A 26,102-nucleotide genomic window follows, 5' to 3' on the forward strand; every position below is an offset into this window, starting at 1 on the left:
TCCAAGAAAAGACCTTTACAAAGGGTACTGTGTGGCAGAAGAATCCAGAGGCCACCTGCCAGCAGGCCTGGGCCGCCAGCTCAACGGGTGGGGGGTGGGGGGGACTGACTAGCAGGTCAACCATATGCTGCCCAAAGTCTAACCAGACCAGAGTGAAAGCAAAGCTGTACTCATCACTAGAACAATGGGGTGGCAGGTTGTCAGCCCCGGGAGCCGTCCTAGGTCATGGCAAATATGGGTTTGGACTGTGTTCCTTGGCCCCCAAGAGAGCCTCTGGGCAGTAAGCCGAGCCTGGTGTGGGGAAAAGGCCACATTTGACCAAGCAGGAAAAAAAAAATCAGTAGCTCAACAAAGATGGTGGCACTGGGTGTGGTGGAGAGCCAGCTGCACAAGACCCTAACAAGTGTAGCCACACACATTTTGTGTTCTCATGCATGTGGGAACCAAAAGACAACCCGTTTTTGTTCATTTCTTAGGTGCCAGAAGACAAAAATAGGTTCTCTGACTGACCTCAAACTCACCAAATAGGCTAGGCTGGCTAGATGGGGCTGCAGGCACCCACTGGCTCTGCCTCCCCGGCTCTGGGACTACCCAGGTGCACCACCACAGCTAGCTTTTCCTGGGGATCCAGCTCATTCTTCAAACATGTCATCCACTCCTGTCTGAAAGCCACAGCTTTGTACCCTCAGTGCAGTCGCCACTGTAGAACTGGCATCCCTGTTCTGACAAGGGAGTTCTCAATTACATTTCAAAACCCATTTCCCGACTACTTCTATTTTGAATCAGTTAAAGCCAACCACCAAAAAGTCTAGGGATCAGTTCATTTAAAACACAGATCTCCAGTGTTGCAGGCAGGGGCAAACAGAGGGCTCTGTGGGACTTTCAGCTATTAAAGAAAGAAATCAGCAGGGGACGAAGGTACACCTGTGACCCCCCCCCCCCCCAGCAAGCAGGAGCCAAGGCATGAAAGGTGCTAAGCCTTGGGGCTAGCCTGGGCTATACAGCAGGAGCCTGTCTTCCCCCCCAACCCCCCCCCCCCTGTAAACCCTCCCCTCCACACAAAAGAAACAAAGCAGGCAGAGGCTTCATTGTAGCTGTGCTGTTGGCATTTCCAGGGCTCTGGACTCCCAAAGGGGGAAGAAAGATCCTTAGGCATTTATTAGGCCTGTCTTAAAGAATATACCTTTGATTTCCAAGGAGAGGTGATATTTCTCCTTCAGCTCCTAACCTTACAAGGCATCAGAAAGCAAGCTGCCTGTCTTCTGTGGGTCAGTGTCAACATCTGAGGATGCATGCTAGCAGTGGGATGGAGACTCCCGCACAAGCCAGGCTAAGCAAAGCACTCGTTACCCCTAAGCTATATCCCCGTCCCTTGTTCTGAGACATTGATTGTAGCCTAGGCTGGCCTAGAATGCTCTTTCGGCCTGCCAAGTGCAGAGATTACAGGCATGCACCACTAGCCGGGATTCTGTTTTTAAATAAAGCACCACCATCCCTTCTAGGGCCTTCCTGCTGAGGTCCCGTCCCCACCCCCAGAGCCACCTTAGGCATTACTTTAATGACAGGCTTTTAATGCCACATGGAGGCCACCTTATCCCTAGCGGCAAGTAGAAAAGACCAGCCTTCTCAGGAGTGGGGTCAGTGCCTAACTCCAGGCTAGGGCAGAGATCCTAAGTGTTAGAGTCTTTCCCAGGTGGAGACACACCTGCTGCAAAGGCACCAAGAGGCAAAGTCCCCTGGAAAGCTCCCCACATACATAAGTCAGCTCCCCCAATCAGCCAGGCTGAGGCTGGACTGACCTGGTCCTAAGTTAGGGCACTGAGTCATGGAAAGTCTCATAGGGCTGGTGGCATCCCTCAGGGGGCCAAAATGCTCAAGATTTCTGTTTCTAGTTCCAGGAATAGTCCTTATGGGCTTGATCTGAAGGGGGCATTTGGGAAAATAGCACGTTTGGCCTACGCGGGAGCCTTGGGCTGGGGCTGCATCCTCTCCACTCAGCCTCCGCAGGTGCCTCTCCTTTTCAAATGCTTTTAATGCTTTTCAGACAGTGAGAGCTTGTTGCAATGGCTGGAGGCTGCACTGGTGGCTGGGAGCACCCCTTGCCTGCCGCAACTCCTTCCCTCCAGGAAATGCCTGAAAGGGGCCATGCCCGCCTTGAGGCCCCCATCTTGTGTGGTAGAATGTTATATCCAGGGTGGCCCGCTCCTCCTTCCCCCAAAGCCTCCCTCAAGCCCAGGAGAAGGAGTTCTTGCAGGTCCCTAGTTGCTGATGACGTGCCCGGACCAGGTCTCATGCTTGGTCCCTGGTGCCAGGTGGGTAATGACCACCTCTACAGCCTGCAGCTTCTCGTTCTTGGGCGGGATAGAGCACATCTTATAGGTGACCTCGTCGCCTTCCACCGGAACATACTCCCCTTCCACACTGCAGGAGAGAAAAGAGTGGTTGTCAGGGCTGAGGAGATGGCTCAGACCACAAAGTGCCTACCTTGCAAGCATGAGGACCCATGTAAACCAGCCAGGTGTGGTGGAGTGCACTTGCCCTGTGCTGGGAAAGCAGGATCAGGAGGATCCGCGGTGTGGGCTGGCCAGCCAGCCTAACAGATTGGTTAGTCCATGTTCAGTAAGAGACCCTGTCTCAACAAATAAGGTGGGGATGGCACTGGAGTCATGGTGTTTGCTCCTGCAGAAGACCTGGATTCAGTTCCCAGCACCCACATGGCCTCTCACAGCATCCCCTGTACCTGCCTTGTTGTGATGATAGAATCTCAGAGCAGTCACATCACTCACTCTCTGATGTAGACCAGGAAGCTTCCCATAGCCTAGTTTCAACAGTGGACCCCAGACAACTCATAGCATCTCCATCATACACACCACATACACACACACACACACACACCACCCTGTGCTCCCTCCCTAATTATCATATTATACTGTGTGTGCTTGCAGATTACTGGAATCCTTCCTGGACATTTGTATTATGCATTCATACACATGTAAAATGCATCCAGCAACCGTCTGTCTCAACTCTGTGCTAGGTAGTATTTGTTTTTGTTTTATTCTTTGAGACAAGAGTCCTATTACTATGCAGACCTTGCCGGCCTGAAATTCAGTGTGTGAACCAGGCTGGCCTCAAACTTTCACCAGCGCTCCAGCCTCTGCCTTCCGAGTGCTGCGATTAAGTGATGCATACACCACCACACCCAGCCTTTCAAAGGTATCTTTAAACATACAGGCAGAGTGAGACTGGACACATGGCCAGGGTGTCAGCCAGTAGGAGGCTTGTCTAGCAAGTGTCCCAAGCTTCAGACTCAGTCTTGTTTCAGCCAAAATAAAGTCAGGGTGGGCTGGGTGTTTGGGCCAAAGAAGGGGGTCTGGTAGAGGGTCTAGTTGGGGTGCCTACGAAACCCAAAAGCTGCTAAGAAGCTGAGTAGGAAGGGCGCTGCTGGGGCCCTTGTGCTCCCCGCCCACCACCGCCACCAGCACCAGACTCCTGCAGGCTTTCAGACAGGAAGGAAGGGTCTCAGCGAGCAAAGAGCAGGAGAAAGGCCCAGCCCTGAGCTTCCGTCCTGGACCCAAAGAAACAGCCTCGCCAGGCCCCTCCTCTAAGGAGGCCAACACATACCCACCCTAGAGACACCCTCTGCACAGGTCAGGCACTGGGCACGCAAACCCAGCTCAGATACACCTGTCCTCACCTTGCTCCTCCCGTCTGTGGTTAGACGCACACCTCACCCAAGTCATAGGCATGCCCAGTGTCTGTCACACAGCCCCACGCACCCCACACCCTCTCTTCTGCCCAGCACCTTTCCATGACATTGTCGCACGTAGCATGCGTGCCCCCCTCTTTTCCCACCCCAACCCCCGCCCCAGACCTCCAGATATCCAGCAATGAACTCACTCAGAGATGTGCAGGAAGATGTCAGGACCACCATCAGCTGGGGTGATGAAGCCGTGGCCCTTGGACCGGCAGAAGCATTTACAGACTCCTTTGTAGACAGGGCCCTGCGAGGCCCGCACCGTCCTGATGGGGAAAGGCACGGGGACACCCATTGGTCCTCTGCAAGAGCCACCCAGTCCCCTGGAGCTCTCAGCTGTCCCAGAAGGCCTGCTGGGGGCCACCGTGTATAGTCACACAGGCTTTGTGCTCGTGTCCATCCCTTGGAGCCAGTCACGCAGTAGACATGACTGGGCATCCGTGGCACGGTTCCCTCAGGCCTGTTTGTCCATCTGGAAACAGGGAGCTGAGCTAACTTAGCAACACCTCTCAGCCCTAAATCCTCTCAGCCCTAAATCCTCTCAGGGCCTAAATTCTCCGCGGTCAGTGGCTACCCTGACACTATCATTGTCCTGTTTCTCCTCCCGTTTCCCTCCTTCCTAAACCACCCCCCCAAGGCCTCATTTTAGAAAGTGTCTTTGACTAAAGTCCAAAAATTTAACAACACAGTGAGGGGCCGGCTCCCACGGGTGGTAAGGATAGCACCCTGAGTTTTAAAGACATCCTCCTGTTTTCCCACTAGTAGGTATCTAGGAGTGGATCCATTTGGGGAACTGTGCTTAGCCAGCCTGAGACTTACGCTGAGAAGGTCCTTGTCCGGCGGGTAGGCAGAGGGCTAGGGACCACATTGCCCCGCAGAGGGGATGGAGAGCGATCCCGGGCGCGAGGGGTATCCAATAGCCCTACAGAAGTCTGATGCATGGGGGGCTGCGGCGGCGGGGGAGGCTCAGATGACATGGCTGACCTACAGAGAGAAGGGGGCTCTCAGGGTCCTGCCTCAGAGGGTTAGACAGGGCACAGCCTGAGACTCCTAGAGGCTCACTCCAGGTCACCTTATCTGTAGTGACACCTTGGCTCAGGTGTCTGCTCAGGTGCCAGCACCGGGTGCCCATGGCACCTACCGGCCTCCCTCCATGTCCTCTGTGAAATAAAATGCCAGGTCATGTGCTGGGGTGATGGCACTTGTCACACAAGCAGGGGAACCTGTGTCTGAACCCCCAAATCCATGTATAATAGAAAAGCCTGGTGCGGAGCTGGAGAGATGCTGGCTCAGCTGCGAAGAGCACTCACTGCTCTCGAAGAGGACCTGAGCTCAGTACCCAGAATCCACTTCAGGCAGCTCCCGCCACCTGCTGTCCCGGCTCCAGGGCATCTGACCCTCTTCTGCACCTCACTCACATGCACAAACCCACACAAACCCGCACAAGACCACGTATGTGCAGTCAAACGAGAATAAAAATAAAACTTCTTTGTTTTGTTTTTGGAGACAAGGTTTCTCTGTGTAGCCCTGGCTGTCCTGGAACTCACTCTGTAGACCAGGCTGGCCTCAAACTCAGAAATCTGTCTGCCTCTGCCTCCCAGAGTGCTGGGATACAGGCGTGCGCCACCACCGCCCAGCAGCCCTGGCTGTCTTAGAACTCAACTCTGTAGACCAGGCTGACCTCAAACTCTTTGGGCCTCCTCTAGCTGCCTGGGCCTTCCAAGTGCTGGGATTAAAGGTGTGCTCCACCATGGCCCAGCTAATAACTCTTTTTTTTTTAAGGCTAAGATGGTGGTATGCACTTGTAATCCCAGCACTGGGAAGGTTAGAGGCAGGCGGCTTCTCCAGGGCTGGTTGGTCACCTTAGCCTAGCCTACTAGTCAGAGAACCCTAGGTCCCAGGGAGAGGACCCTGCCTCAAAAGAAACCTGGGAGAACAACATCTGGGGCTATTCTGTGGCCTCACGTGTACACACACGTACGTACACACACACACACACACACACAGAGGAATATGCCAGGTAATTCCCTACACTAGCATCTCTATCCCCCAAACAGATCTTGGCATGCTTAGGACATCAGTATATACTGTGAGAGAGAGGCAGTCCCTCAGCCAGGACTTGAGTCTTAAGAGCACAGATCACCTCTCCTTATTCTGGGTCACAGCCCAGAATAGGCTCTCTAAGGGGTTGACCTGAGCTCAGTGCCAGGCAGGTCACCGGGAGAAGCACTCCGTGCTGTGATGGACAATTCTCGGCCACCCCTCAGAGGCAAGGATTCAGGCAGACAAAAGCAGTGGCTCTTACAGGCTATGGGCTCAGGAGTGGGATGGGCTGAGGCCAAGGGACTGCTATGACCCAAGGCGGCTTGGACTGCAGTGAGACCAAGAAAAGTCCAAAGAGGATAATTCGGGAAGCGGGGCATTGTACACAAGAGACCCCAGGGCAGGGTGAGACCAACCACCTGGCTCACGGTCCGTCCCTTCCCCTTTCTGGGCTCAGAGTCAAGTCCAGGGGCGTCCCTTTACATCTCCTTACAGGTGGAGACGGGAGAGCAGGACAGGACCTGGCCCGAGCAAGTTCGTGTGCCCCTGTGGCTATCTCCTAAACAGTGCAGCTACGGGCTAGATGTTTTTTTGTTTTGTTTTGTTTTCAGGGTCTCCTGTAGCCCACACAATCTCCAAGTGCGAGGATTACAGCTGTGTACTAGCACGTTCCATTTAGGTGGGGCTGGGGATTGAACCCAGGGCTCTGTGCACACTAGGGAGGCACTCCACCATCCGAGCTACGTCCCTAGCTCCTCAGCGCTCGGTACCCGGCCCCACTCAGGGCCAGCTTCTTCCCACGGACAGGAACTCCATGGCCTCAGGGCTGAGTTTTCACCTGCACTGCCCGTGAGGCCCACTTGCTTCAGGCCCACCTTGGAGGCCTCTGGCTTGGGGGCGGGAGCTGTGCAAGGGTATCTCTCTCCCCAAAGACTGAAACTGGTCCTCTGTCTGCCCTGCCCCTCTCTGGGGACTCAGTCCTGCCTGGCTGGAGAAGTGTCACTGGCCAGCCTTCAGGAAGTGACATGGTTACTACTGACCTCTTAGCTCTGGCCCCAGCCAGGCAGGACCACAAATTCAGAGAAGCCCCCACCTTGAAGAGGTCCTGGCTGCTGGCCTGGCCGTCAGGTCTCCAGCACAGGTCATAGAGTCCTAGAATGTTCCAATGCCAGGAGTTCTGGGAAGAAGGTTGGCCCAGAGAGGGAAAGTGGGCCCCACCCATCCTCCCGTGTCAGCAGGGTGAGACCATGGGGACCAGATGACATCAGCATGAAAGAACTTCCCCTTCTAACCAGTCTCCCTGCCTGTCCTCCCGGGCCCCCAACCACAGTCAGGGACAGTTCAGATCTTCAGGAACCTGCCAGCAAAGTGATCATGAGGTGACTCAGCCTCTCAGGGCCTCAGTTTCTGTATCTGAGAAATGGAAATTGTTTCAGCTTCACATACATCATAACATTAAATGAGGTAATACATACAAGCACTGACGGCACAACTCTGCCCAAAATAGGCAAGCAACAAGAACTAGCTATGATTATTCCTGTAAACGGCAATCACAAAGTCACTCAACAAACATGTCTAATATCAAGCCATACTCATGATACAGGAGACACAGGTCAGAACTTGAAACCAGAGGCTAAACGGGTAAATAAAAGTGTCACAAGGTGGGATCACAGATTGCCAAAAGGACCACTAGCCAAAGGGATGATGAGTTCTGAGGTAGGCATGCCAGACGGACCTGGGATATGAGAGTCAGTCAGATATTTGAAAAACAGGGAGAAGCTGGGGCGGGGGTGGGGGGGTGGGGGTGGGGGGCAGGGGCGTTGCCTGTAAAATGTGAGCGCTTTGGGAGCTGAAGCTAAAGAATTCTCTGGACCAGCCTGGGCTAGGAGCAGTGAGGTCTGGGCTAGCCTGGGCTACAGAGACCATCTCAAAAAGAAAACAATGACAGAGGGAGGCTGTGCTGGGTATAGACAGCAGGGTGTGAAAAGACCTAAGACTAGAGAGAGCCTTCTGGGGTTCCAGGCCAGTGTGGAGTCTGTGGGAGCCCAGTAGAGCAGGAAGTAAGGCTCAGTGGGCAGGGCCAGACCAGGAACCAAGTTGCGTCACATGGTTGTCATCATCCCGTCTTTGCACCTTCCGCCTGTCTGCTCACATATCCTTCTCATGCCCTGCTCCAGGCTGAGGGAAAAGGCTCCAGACAGGACCACACACACACACACACACACACACACACACACCCTCCACTCAAGTTCCCTCGAGCCCCAAATCCAGCCTCTGCCTTGGAAAGGCCCTCGGAAACCCATGGCCTTCAGAGGGCATCAGACTGAAGGTAACACAAGGGTCCCTGGATGTCCTGGGCTGAGCACGGGCAAAGGTCTTTGGGACCGTGGGCGTGTACTGAGTGGCACACCCACACTGACTAGACTGTGGAAGAAACTGAAATCCAGAAATGAAGACCCTGAGGTAGTGGTGGGAGCCGGGAGACCCGAACTAGCTACTCCAGAGCCGGCCGGGAGGGGGACAAGGTCCAGCTGGGGTTGGAACCGGGCTATCCTGGGGGCCTCTGTGGCCCTACACACACCAGGTGCAGCCTCGGCAACAGTCTGCAGCCTGTAGCTCCATCAACCCCGGCTCCCACTCCACCCACTCGCTCGCTCAGCACGACCAGGCGTGGCCCAGAAAAGGGACCGCCCGTCTTCCTTGATGCTCCACCTGGGAGATGAAGACAGGGCTGTGGCTCTGGCCTGCAGGGGACTCAGGACAAGACAGACCCTGGTGAGCCTCTGCCTGAGACAAATTCTGGCAAAATGAAATGCCCACGATGATGTCATGACTTCCAGCCTAGGTACACATGTGTGTTTTTCTGTATGTGAATATGTAATGTGCCCATGCGCGTGTATGTGGAGGCATGTCTATATACACAATCACATGAACACACATCTGCATAATTATGTGGGGTGAGGTGCTTATGAGTGTATGACCAAGCGGCCATATATATGGGGAGCAGGGGGCAGGGCACACATGGTTGTGTGTGCACAGGCTTGTCACTGTGTGCATGAACTTTGGATGAGGAAATAGTGCCTGGCTTCCCCGGCAATACCTGGCCCCTCTGTTTACACCTTCGTTATGGAGACAGTCTCATGGAGCCCAGCTGGATGCCATCTAGGGCTTCCTGAATCCTGGGCAGGCACTCTGCCAGCTCACCTCTCTCCTCAGCTGTGGACATCATGCCCAGAAGCACCCTCAAGTAATACCAGCAAGAGACCTTCTAATGCTCCCTGGGGGTGGGGGTGGGGACATGGCACAACACACTGCAGGGTAAGCAATGCACCCCTGTGCCAGACAGCCAGGGTCTGGAGGGCGGAATGCCATGCCCACCCTGACCATGTACCACAGAGGGCAGGTCAGACTCCTTTCCAGAGAAATGCAGCAAGGGGGCTTCTAGCCGAAAATAGCCTGGGAATTTTCCACAGGCCTTACAGGAAGCCCTGGAAGTTCTGGGAGCTCAACTGAACACCAGTCCCCAGCTCCTCTCTAGCCTGCCCCAAAATCTAGTACTGCTGTGTACCAGCTTGTCAGGCCCAGAACCTCTGTGCCTTAAAGCCCCCAGTTTCCAACATGTCTACCCTCCCTCCCTTTTCCGTTTTTGAGTCTGCATAGCCCAAATTGGCCTCACATGTAATCCTCTAGCCTCAGCCTCTCTGGTACTGGAATTACAAGTGTTTCGGGAGCCATCACACCCAGAAGGGAAGGATCTTTTGAGGTAGGGAGTCAGGTGCTTACCAGGGGAACCGAGACTTGCTGGAGGCCATTTTACACTTCAGTGAAAGAAGTCTGCTTTACAGCCCCTGGAGGGCAGGAAAATGAAGGGTGGAAAGACAAGAGCTTGAGGAGGCGGTGGCTTCCGTTCCTGGACAAGGCCTCGAGTAGCTTCCCAGCCCAGTGACTGGCCGCTGGTGAGTGGGTTAAAGACTCAGGTCACACTCAGGCGGAGGGCTAAAATCTCAGACTCTGCCACGGAGGGAGAAGCAGAGCTTTTCCTGATGTCATGGGGCTTCATAGACACCAGATATGAGACTCCCCTTCCCGCTAGCCTGACAGGCAGACACTTCACCATCTCCCTGTCACAGGAAGAAACTGACAATAGATTCAGCAGCTGGAGCGTCTCACCCATTAATGCCCCCAGGAATCTCTGGCCAATGGCCAAAAAGTGAACTCCAACTCCACAGACGTGGGTGAAGTCAGCATGGCTTTGCTTGGTCGGTTAGTTGGGGACCGACCAAGGTTGCCTTTTGGTGCTAGGAAGCCACTCTCTGGCTCTAGGCACTGAACGGCTCCCCCAAGCCCCCAAGTCTGCCTTTCTAAGGGATTCCCAGAGGAACCGCTGCTGCTAAACTACCCAGCTTCCCGGAAGCGCGCCCTGTCGGGAAGGGACATAACTCACCCAGCACATACAAACTGCACTGGGCCAGGGCTCCATGAGGTTTCCGGGTTCATCTTCACCCCCAAACCCGCAGAAAAGAACCCACACAGCCAAGGAAAGATTAAGACTCATCAGCTAAACCAGACACAGGGATCCTGGAAGGCATTGGGGGGGTGGGGTGGGGGGCGCGATGAGGCTCACAGCAGCCGGCCTAGCCAGCCACATGCTGCTCCATTGTTCTGTGAAGAGTGGATTCTGTGAGAGTAGTGGGGGATATCAGGGGCGGGGCTACGGGACAGAGAAGGGCAAACAGCCCAGGATTAGGAGACTACTCCGTTCCCTCAAACAGCCCAGCTGGGAAAACCCGGCCCTCAACTGCCAGGAAGCTAGAAGCTCCAGATTAGAGTCCAGAAACCCAAAGCAGTCCCTTCCAATAACGTCATCCCACGGGGCAGGCCAAGGGGACATGTTCTCCACCAAAGGCAGCCCTGAATTGCCCCACCCCAACGCCCAGTTCTGCTCACCTCCCAGCCTGTCTGTCTCCCATCTTTTCCTAGACCCGCTAGTTCCCTGCCTCAGTTTGTTTTGATAAGGACCTCACAAATCCCAGTAGCTCAAAGCTATAGAGGCAGTGCCAGGCACCCTGCAGAGCAGAAGGTGGGCTTTACAGTAGTGGCTCTATGGTGTGCTTGGTCACACTGGGGCCATGGAAAGAACCCTTCCCTGCCACAGTTGCCAGATGTGAGGCACAAACCAAAGTCCTGCCCTTGCCTTCCGCAGCCAGTTCCCCAACCCCTAGGCTTCCTCTGATTCCAACTCTGCTCATGGACACCCTGGAGGGTGGTGAGGTGATGTAAGGGTAACCAGGCCTCATCCAAGAGGAGATGGTGGTGGAGAGAAGCCAGGATCTGAGGAGACCCCTCTCCCAGAGCAGGGAGTGGCTGAGCTGAGGCTTACGGATCTCTGAGGGGCACAAAGCAGCTTGAGAAGGCCCTGTGGGAAAGGTTGAGCCCAACAGGACAAAGAACAGGAACATGGGACACAGATTTGGGGACCAATTTTTAAATTCACGTTTTTAAGTGGCTTGGTATTTTGAGGGATCTTGCTATGTGGACAATTCTTCTGTCTTAGCCTCCCCAGTGCTGGGAATGAGTTACAGGTGGAAGTTATTTACAGCAGCTGTCCTCGAACTAATTACAGAGCCAAGGATGAACCTGATGCCCGCATCCTACCCCTCTACCTCCCCGGTGCTGGGACTGCAGGCAGGACCCACCACTACTGGTTTAATGAACCAGTTATTTTTTCACACTCTAGCTTCAGCTTGGAGAACATGCTAAAAACCCAGAAGTAACAGAATGGTCAGGAGGGGAAGTGGGGAAAAAGCCCCTAGTTCCAGACACTTAGGCTAGGCAGCTCCCTCTATTCCTGCACACACCCCTTTCTGGCAGAAAAGGTTATTTATATATTCCAATCAGCGGGGGGGGGGGGGGGAGGGGGGAACGGGGTCTCCTATTTTGCAGAGGCACCTCCACCTCTCAGAATCCAGGCCCTGCAGGAGAAGGGGGAATCTATATATAGTTCACCCTGCACAGACCTAAACTGCAACCCCAGAAAACTGTGAGCGCACAGCCTGCTTTTTATACAAAAATCAAAACCCAGCCTTGTATTTCCGGCTTGTAAACAGGGCCGCCAGCGCGGGTGAAGTTTTCCTCTGTGCCCTAAGGCCCCCATCCTGGCGCCAACACCAAGCGAGAGCGCCCAGCCGCTCCTCCTCCCTACAAGCAGCCAACCGGAGAGGGGTCAGGGCGGCTCCCCCTCTCCGGGCCTGGCTACTGTCCCGCCGCCCAGCATGCAGCTGGCGAGGCCCAGCCGTCGGGGACAGCTCCGCCTTCCTCTAGCCGCGAGTCCCCAGAACCTCCCGCCCGCCGGAAAGCACCGGAGAGGGAGCGCCGCCTACGTTCAAAAACAGGTGGCCCAGCGAGAAGTACAAACCGAAGTCAACCAAGGATCGCTGCTGCGGCCACACCCACCCGTCTCCCCTTAGGGACGGTGAGTAGCCCGTGCTCCCCAAACTAGCTCGGGCGACTGGAGCATGTCCGGGGGGGGGGGGGGGGGAAAGGCCCGGGGGGCGGGGGCGGGGGTACCCATCTCGGAGCTGGAGAACGATAAAGCTCCACAGAGGGGAAGCAAAAGAGCAAAACAGGCCTCAGCCTCATCCCCCGCGGCTCCGGGGAACCCGCGCACCACCACGCCCTTCCCTAGGGTCCCGGGACCAGCCGCTTACCTGGCGACGCGTACGACTCCTCCAGCTGCTGTGCTTCGACTGCAAGAATAGAGCGGGGACTGGGGGCGTGGCCGCGGGGCAGGGCGGAGTGTGGGACCACGCCCCTTTGGGCTCCGGGCCAATGGACGCGCAGCCCGGAGCCCGGACTGGTCCTGCCCGGAAGGAGGAGCGCAGCGCAGCAGCTGCCACCGGACCTTTGTGTGGATGCCCCGCAGGCGGGAGCGCGGTTCTCGGTAGGGGCAGGAGGTATTCTCCCTCCCGCCCCTCGCGGGTCTGCGGGCGCCCAGTGCCAGCCCGGTGCCCGGGAGAGTGGCACAATCGGGTCTCGGCGGGCAGTGCCTGCCACACCCCAGCACAAGTCCGGCCCCAACTTGCCCTTGACTCTAGATAAGCGGGCGCCTTTTTTTTTCAAGAATTACGAGATAGAAGAAAGGCGAGGGACAGAAAGAGAAATGTAAAAACAAGAGAGGAGGGAAGAGTTGTTTTGTTCGTTTTCTATTGTCTAATTGACTCATTCTTCGTGGGCGGATTTTGAGACAGACTAGCCTCAGTCTCCCTAATGGATTAGAGATGGGTGTGGACACTAACCCCACCTTTTTCAATTTTTATTTCTATTGAATCCTCGAAGCTTTATGTATTGGCTAGTTTTGTGTATCAACCTGACACAAGTTCGAGTCATCCGAGAGAAAGGGGCCTCAGTTGAGAAATGCCTCCATGAAATCCAACTGTAGGACATTTTCTCAATTAGTGACCAATGAGGGAGGAGCCCAGCTCATTGTGGGTGGAGCCATCCCTGGGCTGGTGGTCCTGGGTTCTACAAGAGTGTAGGCTGAGTGCACCACGAGGAGCAAGCCAATGAGCAGCTGTCCTCCATGGCCTCAGTATCAGCTCCTGCCCTGTTCCTGTCCTAACTTCTTTCAATAATTAACAGAAACATGGAAATGTAAGCCAAATAAACCTCTTTCTCCCCAATTTGCTTTTTGATCAATGTTGTTTTCATTGCAGCATTAGAAACCCTCAAGATACTTTATCTGTGGACTTAAATGGTGTTTCTTCCAATTTACAGAAAAGGAAACTGGGGCACAGAGACATGCTGTGATCTATCTCCATGGCCAACATAGAGAGTAGACCCTCAGCATGACCCCCCCAACAGGGTCAGATTCATATTTCCTAGGTGTGGGAAACGGGTTCCCTGTATGTGTGGTAGGCTCCAGGCTTTCAAGAGATAGCTCATCCCTGCTGAGACCCTCTAACCTCATCCCCAGAGCTGAAGCATCAAAACCAAGGAAGCCAACTCCTCAGGTAAAGAGAAGGGCTCCCACCTTCCTCTGGTTGGGGGGGAGGGGGGACTGGAAAAAATGGTCCAGTAGTCACCGGTCCGGAAGAAAAAGAAAAAGGCAGATGTAATAGTAAACGTTATCTCATCCCCAGGCACGTGCCCAAGAGATTGAAGTATATAGTCACACAGGCTTTGCAGACCCAGCTGCCGTGAGTTTATTTATTTTTGAGGCAGAGTCTCCTATGACCCAAAATGACTATTAATCACGGCTGTCACCTTACTGGATGTCACCTAAGAGACAAGGCTCTGTGCACACCTTCTTGGTTAGGGAAATTGAAATGAGCAGGGCCGCCCTCACTGGAGGCAGCAGTAAAACGTTGGGTTTTTTTTTGGGGGGGGGAGGGGGTGTTGCTAGCTTGCTCCTGTCTCTGGGGTGGGTGCATCTGCTCTGTTGCTGTTCGCGCTTCTACCACCTTTCGTGGACATCAGAACCTAGCGTCTTCCACCTTCCAATCTGGACCAAAGACCAGCGGCTCTCGTGGGATCCTCCACAGACACGCAGTGCAGGGCTGGGCAGTCTGTCTTCCTCTGTCCTCTACCTGACAGCTTACAGCAGGGTCTCTCGGTAATCTAGAATCTTGTCATTTTAGCTCATCAGCTCCCAGGGTTCACTAACCCAGTTCCTAGGGTTACAAGTATGTACAGCTATGCCTGGCTAGTTCTGTGGGCGCTGAGGAATCCCACTCAGATCTGTTGCCTGCCAAGTTTGCACTGTAACCACTAAACCATTTCTCCCCAGTCCTGCGGTGTTTTGGTCTATGTCACTTTATGCCAGACTTTGTACTAGACGTTGGTACATGAAATAAGCACCCAGCTTGTCTCCATCCCAGAGAGCAGAGACTTGGATAAGCACTAGGCAGGTCCTGCAGAACACTGGATACAGTCTGCTGGGATAGCCAAGAAAGGGGAACTAGACCTAAACCCATTTCTCAGTTTGTGCGCCTCTCTCACCTGTCCATGGCTCAACACTGCCCTCTAGGGGACATTTGAAGAAAGTGTGAGGCACAGGGGTCAGGGGTGGAGTATACCGTTCCTCTAATTCCTGAGGTTGGTGGCAGGGATGAGGAGGAGTCTTGCAGCCTACAGATGAGGCTCCCAGTACTGTGGCCACACTTGTATCTGTGGGATTAAGGACCTGTACAAGGCTGGACCCTACCTAACTGGACCCCACCAGTTTTTACCTCTAATTCTGAAATTGATATTCAAGACAATTTGTGGATTTTCCAGGAGGCTGGAGCCAGCTAGGCTGAGATGTTTCAGAACACCACCACATCCATGACAAGGGGTCAGTCTTCCATCCTTCAGGTCCTGTGAATCCAGGCACCAATTTCACAAACAGGAAACCACTGCAATATCCATGCTTTTTGTTTATTTTTATAAGGTGGAGTCTCATGTGACCCAAACTAGCTTCAAATTCACTATATAGCTGAGAATGAACTGGAATTTCTGACTTTCCTGACCTGAAACTCAAAACAATCCTCCTGCCTCAGCATCCTGAGTACTAAGATTGCAGGCATATACCACCATGCCTAGCATTCCTCAAATTCATGTGTGTGTGTGTGTGTGTGTGTGTGTGTGTGAGAGAGAGAGAGAGAGAGAGAGAGAGAGAGAGAGAGAGAGAGAGAGAGGTGGTGAGTGTATGTAACACACCTGCTTTGGAGGGTAGAAAACAACTCCCACCTTTTCCTGGGCTCCAGGGATCAAACCCAGGTCACCAGGCCTTGATCAGTTCAGTAGCTAGGGATGACCTCGAACTTGTGATCCTCTTGATCCAGCCTCCATCAGGATCACAGGCCTGGGCTGCCATGCCTGAGTCTCTCTATTTTGAAGGCACCATATCTCTTGAGGAATCTGGTGGCCAGGGTGCGGAGGGTCCAGTCCAGCTGAGTGAAGGCGGGAACATGGAGCAGGGGATGGGTAGCAGCTGAGGAATCTGGTCTCTTGAGGCTCCTCATATGCAAGAGGAACAGTGTGATCAGCTCCTACCTGGATGTCCGTGCTTGCCCTATGGACGCCAGGCCAGTGCTGGCCCGTGACCAGTCTGGTTCCTCCATAGAAGATGATGGCGATTTGCTTTTTATTACATTTTTATTTTGTGTGTTATATGAGTGGGCATATGTGGCTAGGGATTGAACTCAAGTTGTCAGGCTTAGCCGCAAGCACCTTTATCTGCTAAACCATCTAGCTGACCCCTACTGCTTTTTCACCTACATTTGATACACTCCTCAGTGTAGCCCTAGGATGAACTATGGCTACCAGGTTCTGAGTCTTATGATGCACCAAGTTGCTACACCCTCCTTGTTGCCCACAGCATTGATTTAGTGCACCTCTCCAGTTAGTCCCCAGTCAGGAGTTGAACCTGGGCCCCTAGGATGCGCCAAAGTATGACTTCCCCAAACCATTGAGGACAAAGCCTCCCCCCAACACACATACCCAGGAGATAAGTCACCCTTTCTCTGTTGGAGCCACTTCCTCCCAGGTCCTACCTGTCCTTAGCCCTTTGCAAGGCAACATGTCATCTAAGAACAGAGTTCCAGTCCAAACACATATCCCTCTACGTACTCCAGTGCAGTGGCATCTTAAGGCTTTTTTGGTTTGTTTTGCAAGCTCCTCATATGTGGCCCCGGCAGGTCTGGAACTTGCTAGTAACTACCAGGCTCACAAACTCATGGAGATCTGCTTGCTTCTGCCTCCTGAGTACTGGGCGTAAAGATGGGCATGTGCCGCCATGTCCCAGCTCACACTTTCCAGACTTTACACTCTCTGTCCTGTCTGCTGGAACTCTCTCCCCCTGACTTCCCAGGCTCCTCTCTCTAGTCATTACAGTTTAGCGTTCTTTCCTCTAAAGAGACTCAGAGCTTGCTCTGGACTAAGTGGTACTTTCCTGCGCTGAGCTGTCTCGTTGGTGCTCCCCAGGGGAGTCCTCCCTGGCCTTCTGTAGCCTCTCATACCTAGCCCACACAGTGTGCCCTGTGCAATGGTTAGAGCACTTTCCAAGAGTCCTTTCTCATTCCCCAGCCCGCACTGGGCCCTTCTGGGAGAAAGAATGAGCAGGCTGGGAGATGGGGTTAAGCAGTCTTAGCAGGCTGAGGTCTAGCTCACGACATGGGGCTGGCTTCTGGGCCCTCTTATGGCTCCTTACCTCTCCCAGCCTGGTCTCGGGGGTTACTGGATGAGAGAGGGAACTACCGTCAAGGCAATCGGGAGCCCTAGGCTGACGTATGGCATGCTGGTGCTCCCCCTGGTGGTGAAGGTTAGAATTGTCAGGGCGCGCCCTCCCTCCATTCATAATTCCATAGTTCATTCATATTTCCCAGTTCATACCCAGCTCATGAAACCCAAGCCTATGTCAGAGGGAAGAAGACTCTCAAAATCCTTGCACTGGTCTAGCTCAGTTGGTAGAGTGCTTGCATAGTATTCATGAAGCCCTGGGTTAGCCCCCTAGAACTGCACAAACCCAGGAGTGCTGACCCCCCTGTAATCTAGTCTGAAGCCAGCCTGAGATCCATGAGAGCCTGTGTCAAGAACAGGATCCTTAGAGCAGGCATCCCTATTTCTATCCCAAGAGGCGACATTCCAGTGAGCACAAGAACCCTAGACCTCAGGTTATGGCATCCAGAGGACTCCAGGCAGAATGGAGCACGCTGTGATGAGAGGTATATATCTCATTCTTGTTCATTCATTCATTCATTCATTCACTCATTCATTCATTCAAATTCAACCCATATGTACCCACTAGGCTTATATGCCCAAGTTAACTTAAGAGAAAAAAAACTAAATGGCTTCCCTGACTTGTTCCCAATGCCCCACAAAAGGAAGTCTAGGTAGTCTAGGCAATCGTGCTATAGAGTCAAAAAATGTAATCCAGTACTCAAAGGCTGAGACAGGAAGATTGGCACAAAATCAAGGAGAGCCTGGGCCCCACAACAAAACTGTCTAAAACAAAACAAGTGAATGAAAACGGTGATCTAAAACTGGCATCTGACTGGCAGTGGTGGCGCACGCCTGTAATCCCAGCACTCTGGAGACACAGGCAGGCAGACCACTGAGTTCAAGGCCAACCTGCTCTACAGAGGGAGTTCCAGGACATCCAGGGCTACACAGAGAAACCCTATCTTAAAAAACCAAAAAGCGCCAGGCGGTGGTGGCGCACGCCTGTAATCCCAGCACTCTGGGAGGCAGAGGCAGGTGGATTTCTGAGTTCGAGGCCAGCCTGGTCTACAGAGTGAGTTCCAGGACAGCCAGGGCTACACAGAGAAACCCTGTCTCGAAAAAAAACAAAATCCAAAAAAAAAAAAAAAAAAAAAAAAACCCAAAGAGCAAAACAAAACAAAAACAACAAAACTGACATCGTACTAGGTTTTTTTGCTGTTGTTTCCATTGTTTTTGTTTTTCTCAATTATTCATTTAAATTTAATTTTTTTCTTATTGTCCTAAGATACTCCAAGGCTGAGGCTCTTTTGGCAGACCGCTTGGCTAGATGTGGTGTAGTGTTGCCAGTGAGGCTGGATCTAGAACCATCTGGTAGTGTGGTCTCTGAGCATGCCCAAGGGGAGTGCCACTGGAGCACTGGGGTGGAAAGTCCTGCCCACAGTGGGTGGCAGCCGTGCCCTGGCAGGATCCCGAGCTGCAGACACAAAGAGTTGAGCACCACATGCGGGCGTCCCTCTTCCTCACTGTAGACTTGACCTGATTTCTCTGCTGTGGTGGGCCATCCTTGAACTTGAAGCTAAAGTAAACGCTGCCCTTTTTTTTTTTAAAGATTTATTTATTTATTATATGTAAGTACACTGTAGCTGTTTTCAGACACCAGAAGAGGGCGTCAGATCTCTTTAGGGATGGTTGTGAGCCACCCTGTGGGTGCTGGGATCCGAACTTATGACCTTTGGAAGAGCAGTCGGTGCTCTTAACCTGCTGAGCCACCTCTCCAGCCCCCGACGCTGCCCTTTTTAAGTTGCCTTTTTTTCTTTTTTCTTTTCTTTTTTTGGTTTTTTGGATTTTGGTTTTTTTCGAGACAGGGTTCTCTGTGTAGCCCTGGCTGTCCTGGAACTCACTCTGTAGACCAGGCTGGCCTCGAACTCAGAAATCTGCCTGCCTCTGCCTCCCAGAGTGCTGGGATTACAGGCGTGCACCAGCACCGCCTGGTTTAAGCTGCTCTTGACAGGTATTTTATCACAGCAAAAGAAATGAAAACTAAGGACCCTGGATGTGCACAAGACCCTGGGTTCCAGTCTCACGACCACGTAGAACCAGTGGTGGTGTTGTCTACCCATAATCTCAGCACTTAGGAAGCAGAGGCAGGAGATAAGAGTTCATCACTTTCAGATGCATACCAAGTCTGAGCCCTGTCTAACAACGTAAACTTCGAATGCCCATCACTCTGTACGTTAACTTTAACCGGATTTATGGCATTCAGATGTGCAGAGTTACTGAAATGATTGTACAGTGAGTGGTTCACAGCCCTTCCGCCTTAATCCCACCCTCATCAGTGCTGTCACACAGCTGTCTCCTGAAGATGGATTACTTCCATGACTGGCATAACCCACGTTTCTGGAGGCTTAAGTTCCTTATAGCAAAAGGTGGCCAGGCACTGGCCAACTACCCATGCTGGAGATGCGGCTCAGTGGGTAGAGTGCTTCCCTTGAATGCACAAAACCCTGGGCGGATCCCCAGCCCTGAGGAAGCGGTGCCACTGAGCGCAGCGAGAATCACCGGGGAGAAGGGCTTTTCTGCACTTAGGATCTGGGACAGGAGACTGTGAGTGCCTGTCCAGCCTGGGCTACAGAGCAAGTTCAAGCCCTATCTCACAAACATGCAAAGCCCCTGTAAGGTTGCAATTACAGCCACCCGACAGACAGATGCAGGCTGAGGAACAGGTAAGCTCTCCCTGGGTTCCTGGCGCTAAACCAGCAGGGGATGCTGCCTGGACTCAAGGCACACACAGGTTTGCGAGTATTTAGGTGTAGGCCGTGTGACCAGAACTTTTTCTTTTTTTGAGACAGTGTCTCTTATAGCCGAAGCTGGCCTTGAACCCACTATGTAGTTGAAGATGACCTTGAACCCCAATCCTTCTGCCTCCCCCCCACCCCGGGGCTGTTTTACAGGTATGTGTCACCACATTTAGCTTCTACAGTGCTGAGTGAGGCTCAAACCCCCAACCCCTGGACTTTGTGCTCAGCAATTACTCTACAAACTGAGCCTGTTTGTTGATTTGAGACAGAATTTTGTATGTAGTTCAGGCTGACAGGGAACCCACTATTAAGACCCAACCCAGCTTGGCTTTGAACTCATTTACAGTGATCCTCCTGTCTCTACCTTTCAAGACAGGGCTTATTGGCATATGTATGTATGTATATATGTATGTATGTATGTATGTATGTATGTATGTATGTATGTATTTATGTATATATATATGTATATATGTACATATGTATGTATGTATATATGTATGTATATATGTATGTATGTATATATGTATGTATGTATGTATGTATGTATATATGTATGTATGTATATATGTATGTATGTATGTGTTGTGTATGTGTGTATGTATATATCAGTGGCAACACCTAGCTCACTCTTCTCTTTTTTCTTTCTTTGCAGGAGTCAGTCAACACGACTGGGGGAATGAGGATGATTATAGGGAAGGCAGAAAGAAGATGCAGAGACAGATGGGAGGGCTGCGGGCCAGGACCACGCCAGCAGCAAGTGTATTTTCTCAGTGTCTTTTAAACACAGGCAAGACAAAGCATGACCAACGCCAGGAGGTTAAACAATGACCCTAAATGCTTACCTGGCAAATTTATGGTGCACACTATCTGAGTTTGACTAAGGCCGTTTCCCCCAGGCTTGAACTATCTCTGAAGGACGTATGCATACGTGGAAGAACTTGCCCAGGTATAACACACACACATCTTAACTAAAAACAGACAGATGGGGGTGGAGAGATGGCTCAGTGGATACGAGCACCATCTGCTCTTCCAGAGGTCCTGAGTTCAATCCCCAGCAACCATATGGTGGCTCACAACCACCTGTAATGGGATCTGATGCCTTCTTCTGGTGTGTCTGAGACAGCGACAGTGTACTCACATACACTGTAGGGAAGGAGTGGTGGAGGCCCGCATACCCATATAGAGATGGCTGTGTACCTGCGAAGAGAAGGCTGCCCGGCTGGTGGGGAGGGCACTTGTTCAGAAGACCAGGCCATTCTGGCACGGGCCCCTGGTACCTGTAGAGGAAGCCTGGCTGGGCAGAAGGGTCTTGAGTCCTTTCCAGTGGCTGGAGATGCTGAGGCCTGTGCTCCTACACGGGGTGGGGGGTGGGGGGTGGGGGTGATAAGAAGAGACAGTGCATGGTTTCTAACTTTATTATAGAGAAGTAGGAAGAGAAAAAGAGAAAAGTAAAGAGAGAAAGAAAAGATAGAGGGGTGAGAGCTGGCCATGACCACGTGGAAAGAGGGGAGAAGAATGGGGAGGGGGAGGGGGGGACAAGAGAGAAAAGCAAGAGAACTGGGAGGGGCCTGGCAGACCCTTTCATAGTGGACTGGCTTACCTGGCTGTTGCCAAGTAACTGTGGGGCGGGGTAAACCTGGCTGTAGCCAGGTGACTGTGGGGTGGAGTCCAGCCAGAACCCTAGGGGCCTGGCCCTCTGTGTCACTGATGGCCACAGGATTATGGAGTTGAGGAGTCAGGAGTATGGAGCTGGTGTCAGGAGCCTGAGTGTCCAGGAGCATGGCTCACTGGTTCTGCCCCTTATAGAATATTCTACTGGGTCTCCAGAGCTAACCAGGCCACAGACTGCTTTTCACGGTCCCACAATACATAAAATAAATAAATCTTTAAAAAAATTTTAAAAATTAGACAGATGTCAGTAGACTCATTCTTGATTAATTACAAGGAAGAAATCAAAGTTAACCAGATGTGCTCCCCACATTTTCTTCTTTTCGCTCTTCCTTCCTTCCTTTCTTCTTTCTCTTTCTCCCTTTCTTTCTTCCTTCTTTCCTTCATTTCTTTCTTTCTCTCTTCCTTTCTTTCTTTTGATAAGAACTCAATATGTACCCCAGAATGGCTTTGAATTTTCCATCCTCCTGCCTCAGCCTCTGAAGTGCAGCGTGAAGACTTCACACAGGCCAGGGGCACCCGGCCTGGGTCCATACTTACCTACATTCTAATTGAAAGGACACTGGGGGTGATGAGCGCCTCCATCATGATTCACACCTCCGTGGCTTAGCTGGTCTCCCCGCCCAGCCCGCAAAGCTTCAACCTGCTGTTGGGGGCAGGGCAGTAGTGGGTATGGAAGGGTCCTTCAAGCTGAGTCATGGGCAGGCACGCCCTCCAGAGGGAAGTGGACGCGAGAGCCCCTGCTTTGTGCATCGAAGACATCACAATGGCTGTGGCAGCTGTGTGAGCCTCCTTCCTCCCCAGTGGGGCCTCTCCAAGGGAACTTCTGGAACCAGGGGCCTGTCCACTCACAACCTGGAGCCCACTGGGTCTGCTTAAGGAGCACTTCTGAAACAAAGGACTCTCATGGCGCCGAAAGAAAACAATCACCATGGTGAGGGACCTCATTGGGGTTGAGCAGAGCGCGAGGTGGGAGGGACAGTGTGCTGGACTTGAGGCGGACCCCATCTCCTCCCCTACGTCTCACTGACCCCTACTGCCCAGGTGACCTGGTAGGGACAATGGGCAAGTGTGGTCTCCAGCATCTCACCCTCTCTCCAAGCACCACATGGAATCTGCCAAGCAATACCAATGGCAGCCGCATCAACACAACCTCCAGGAGGCTCGGCACATCGGCCAGGGCAGGGGCCGGGACGTGGAGCTGCCTATGTCCTGAAGTGGCCAAGGAAGGCGTGTGACCCCTCTGAACTGTTTCCTTTTTGGAATTCCTACTGACTACATGTAAATGGTCAAGAGAGTCCAGGATGTAGTGGCATACACTCGGGAGGCAGAAACAGGCAGATCTCTAGTCTACATAATTGAGTCCCAAGACTACACAGAACAACTCTCTCTCAAATAAAATAAAACAAAATGAAATAAAATGCAAGACCCAGGGTTATTCAGCTGCCCCCTGACCCAGCTTCAGATGGGTTCACTCGACTGGCAGTGGCCACATGCACTTCATTTCTGACGCTTGCTTTCTTCTCTGTAAGAAAAGCCTAAAAACAGACACACACACACACACACACACACACACACACACACAAACACACCAGTCCTCAGAGTGGAGACAGGAGGGCTCCATGGTCAGGGGCTGCCTGCTCTGTCTGGTCTGCTCTGGAAGGAGACTCTACAGGAAGCTGTGAGGGGAAGCTATGGAAGCTGGCTCTGAGAGGATGTGTGAGACCCACTACTACTAACTAACTACTAACTACTAACTACTAACTACTAACTACCAACTACCAACTACCAACTACCAACTACTAACTACTAACTACTAACTACTAGCTCCCGCAAGAAATGGGCTCAAGTGATCAAGCCCAGGTCACCTGCAGGCACCTAAAGGTTGTACGTAAAAATTCTGGGAATCTCCTGTCCATCCCAGATCATGGTGGCAAAAAAATAAATAAATAAATAAATAAATAGCCACACCTTTAATTTGGAAGACAGAGGCAGGTAGATCTCTGTGCTCTCTCTAAGTTGGAGACCAACCTGGTCTACAGAGCAAGTTTCAGGTCACAGAGAAACCCTGTCTCAAAAAAATAAAACAAAAAACGAAAACAGAAACAAAAACAAAAGACATGGCATTTGGCTTTGGGCGGTATGGTGGCTTATACCAGAAATCTCAGCCCTCCAGGCACTGAGGCAGAATTGTTGCAAGTTCCAGGCCAGCCTAAATGAAATTTGAAGTTAAAAAATAAAGCTGGAACTGTAACTCAGTCAGTTGATGGAGAACTTAGCATGCACCAAGCCCTGTGTTTGTCAGCACTGCATAAACTTGACTTGGGGCAGAGGCACTGCATAAACTGGACATGGGGCTGAGGCAGAAGGGCTGGTCCTCCCAGCGAGCCTGGAGACACACACCTGGCCTCAACTTCCTCCGTGCTTCAAAAAGCATCAGAGCTACAAACGAAACTTAACTATCCTGACCTCAGAGCCACCCTGAGATTAGGTCCCTTGCCTTTGGTCAGAAGCCTCCCTGGCCTCTAATGCTCACTCACTGAGTGACCGTACGCAAGGCTTTCCACCTTTCTCAGCTTCCACACCTGCAGTATTTGACCGATGCTTCATTGCTGAAAGCATTTAGCCACGCTGGGGCTAAATAGCCCTGAGCCAGGCTGCATCTCAGACCTGTGCACTTCCCCTGTGGACAAGGAGGGCATTAAGTGGACATAGAAGTGCCTGAGTTCAAGTCCTGGTCCCTCCACCTCCTGAATATACACAACCGTGGGCAACTTAGCTGTGACTGCAGTGGCAGCCGCGGGGTGGCTCAGTGCTGGCACATCTGGGCCCCGGGGCCTTGCTTCTTTCTTTCAGACTTTCCGCAGCCTAGGGAGCCGCCTCCTCCTTATTACCCCCCTGGCCCAAGAGGACAGAGATCGCCCGGAGTATACCCCGTGTACGCCCAAGTCCCACCAATAGTCCAAAGAGGTAGGTCGGGAAGCTGCTTCTCCTCCCTGAGTCACACTCACGTTCAGGCACCCAGACGGCTGGTCACCAAGCAGACAGCACCTTCTCTGGTGAGCCTGGGCCTCACACTGCTCACAGGAGTTGGTGCCGTACCAAGAGTTTCTGAGATATCCCTTCTCTGCTGTGAACTTGTCGGAAGTTTTGAATGTTTGTTTCTAGAGACAGGGTTTCTTCGTTGGCTCTCCTGCACTCACTCTGCTCTCACCCTCATCCCCACCCTCACCCCCCAGGCTTCTTCACTGGCATTCCTCGTGTGACAGCTTCTGTGCCAGTGCAGACCTTGTGTCCCTACTGTGGGAACCATGTCATGACAGTGACAACCCCTGTGCCAGGCCTCCTCACCTGGCTGCTGTGCAGTGGCCTCTTTGTGTTTGGGTAAGTAGTGGGGACCTGCTAGACGTGACGTGGGACTGAGATGCAGCTGGGACAGCTGGAGACAGAGAGCAAGGGACAAAGGGAGGCCCAGACTGGGAAGACTGCCCTCGGGCTGGGTGGCTGGGGCAATGGATGGGGTGTGGTGGTGGACAATCTCCACCTGGGGGCAAGTGGCTCCACACTGCCACTGCAGAGAGAAACAGGCTCAGTATAGCTCAGCCCAGCTCTGAAGAACTGCCCCCAAAGAACTGAGACCTATCTAGAAGTGTGAGGAGGGGGTGGGCCAGCACGGGGACTCCGCCCAGGTGGGGGGGGGCAGGCCAGCACGGGGACCCCGCCCAGGTGTGAGGAGGGGGTGGGCCAGCACGGGACTCCACCCAGGTGTGAGGAGGGGGTGGGCCAGCACAGGACTCCGCCCAGGTGTGAGGGGGGGGCAGGCCAGCACGGGGACCCCGCCCAGGTGTGAGGAGGGGGCCGGCCAGCGCGAGACCCCGCTCAGGTGAACACATACTGCTTCTGAGGCTGCAGGTGCTTCCTGGGCTGCTGCCTCCTCCCCTTCTGCATGCAGAGCCTCATGGATGTGGCCCACTCCTGCCCTGTGTGTCATCAGGAGCTCTTCTACTACCGGCGCCTGGGATTTGGACTATGAACAGCAATAAAGCAACATCAGTGCGTATATGTGTGTATATGTATATGTGTGTGTATGCATGTGTGTATGTGTATATGTGCATCTGTATGTGTGTATATGTATGTGCATATATGTGTGTATGTGTGTATATGTATATGTGTGTGCATATATGTGTGTATGTGTATGTACATGTGCATGTATGTATGTATATATATATAATATATGTGTGTATATGTGTATGCGTATGCCCCCTGTATAACCACTCATCAAGGGGTAGTGAGTGAGTGAAGACACCGCCCACTCTCCTCTGTTCTGTCCTATATAGAGATGGTACCTATAGAAGCCTGGGTCCCAGCACGTGCTGTGGAGGGTGAGAGCAAGTCTCCTCTGACCGACTGACGAGGTCACAGCTCCGCCAGCCACCCCTTTCCTAGCCCTTTCCCATCAGCTCCAGCTGCTGCTGCCCCTCTGGGAAAACCTGTTAGCCACACCACACCTTACACTCCCCCAACCCACATCCAGGTTCACGCCTGCTCCCCCAGGGACCCGCACCCCATCACTCAGTGCAAGGGCAAGAGAGCACGGTCCTGCCTTCACAGCAGCCTCTGCAGCCCGGGGTCCTCAGCTG

At 52.8% G+C, this 26,102-nt stretch overlaps 3 protein-coding genes across 3 annotated transcripts; 2 read left to right on the top strand and 1 right to left on the bottom strand.

Moving 5' to 3' along the window:
• Positions 1-1,084: 1,084 nt before the first annotated feature.
• On the bottom strand, positions 1,085-12,595 carry Carhsp1 (calcium regulated heat stable protein 1). Its single transcript, XM_052194892.1, has 4 exons — positions 12,505-12,595; positions 4,574-4,738; positions 3,898-4,020; positions 1,085-2,421 (listed from the first exon to the last, which is right to left on the bottom strand). Exons 2-4 carry the CDS (start codon positions 4,729-4,731, stop codon positions 2,259-2,261), a joined length of 444 nt encoding a protein of 147 aa, XP_052050852.1. The 5' UTR covers positions 4,732-4,738; positions 12,505-12,595; the 3' UTR covers positions 1,085-2,258.
• LOC127694508 (translation initiation factor IF-2-like) lies at positions 10,411-13,467 on the top strand. The gene is made up of 3 exons (XM_052196004.1): positions 10,411-10,477; positions 11,944-12,269; positions 12,483-13,467. The coding sequence occupies exons 1-3, from the start codon at positions 10,411-10,413 to the stop codon at positions 12,960-12,962; spliced, it is 873 nt and encodes a 290-aa protein (XP_052051964.1). The 3' UTR covers positions 12,963-13,467.
• Positions 13,468-20,979: 7,512 nt separating this feature from the next.
• On the top strand, positions 20,980-25,495 carry Litafd (LITAF domain containing). The gene is made up of 4 exons (XM_052196005.1): positions 20,980-21,067; positions 24,319-24,432; positions 24,702-24,846; positions 25,375-25,495. The coding sequence occupies exons 1-4, from the start codon at positions 20,980-20,982 to the stop codon at positions 25,493-25,495; spliced, it is 468 nt and encodes a 155-aa protein (XP_052051965.1).
• The last annotated feature ends 607 nt before the right edge of the window (positions 25,496-26,102 follow it).

The sequence above is a fragment of the Apodemus sylvaticus genome, chromosome 10 (genome assembly GCF_947179515.1).
Source record: "Apodemus sylvaticus chromosome 10, mApoSyl1.1, whole genome shotgun sequence".
NCBI classification, from domain to species: domain Eukaryota; kingdom Metazoa; phylum Chordata; class Mammalia; order Rodentia; family Muridae; genus Apodemus; species Apodemus sylvaticus.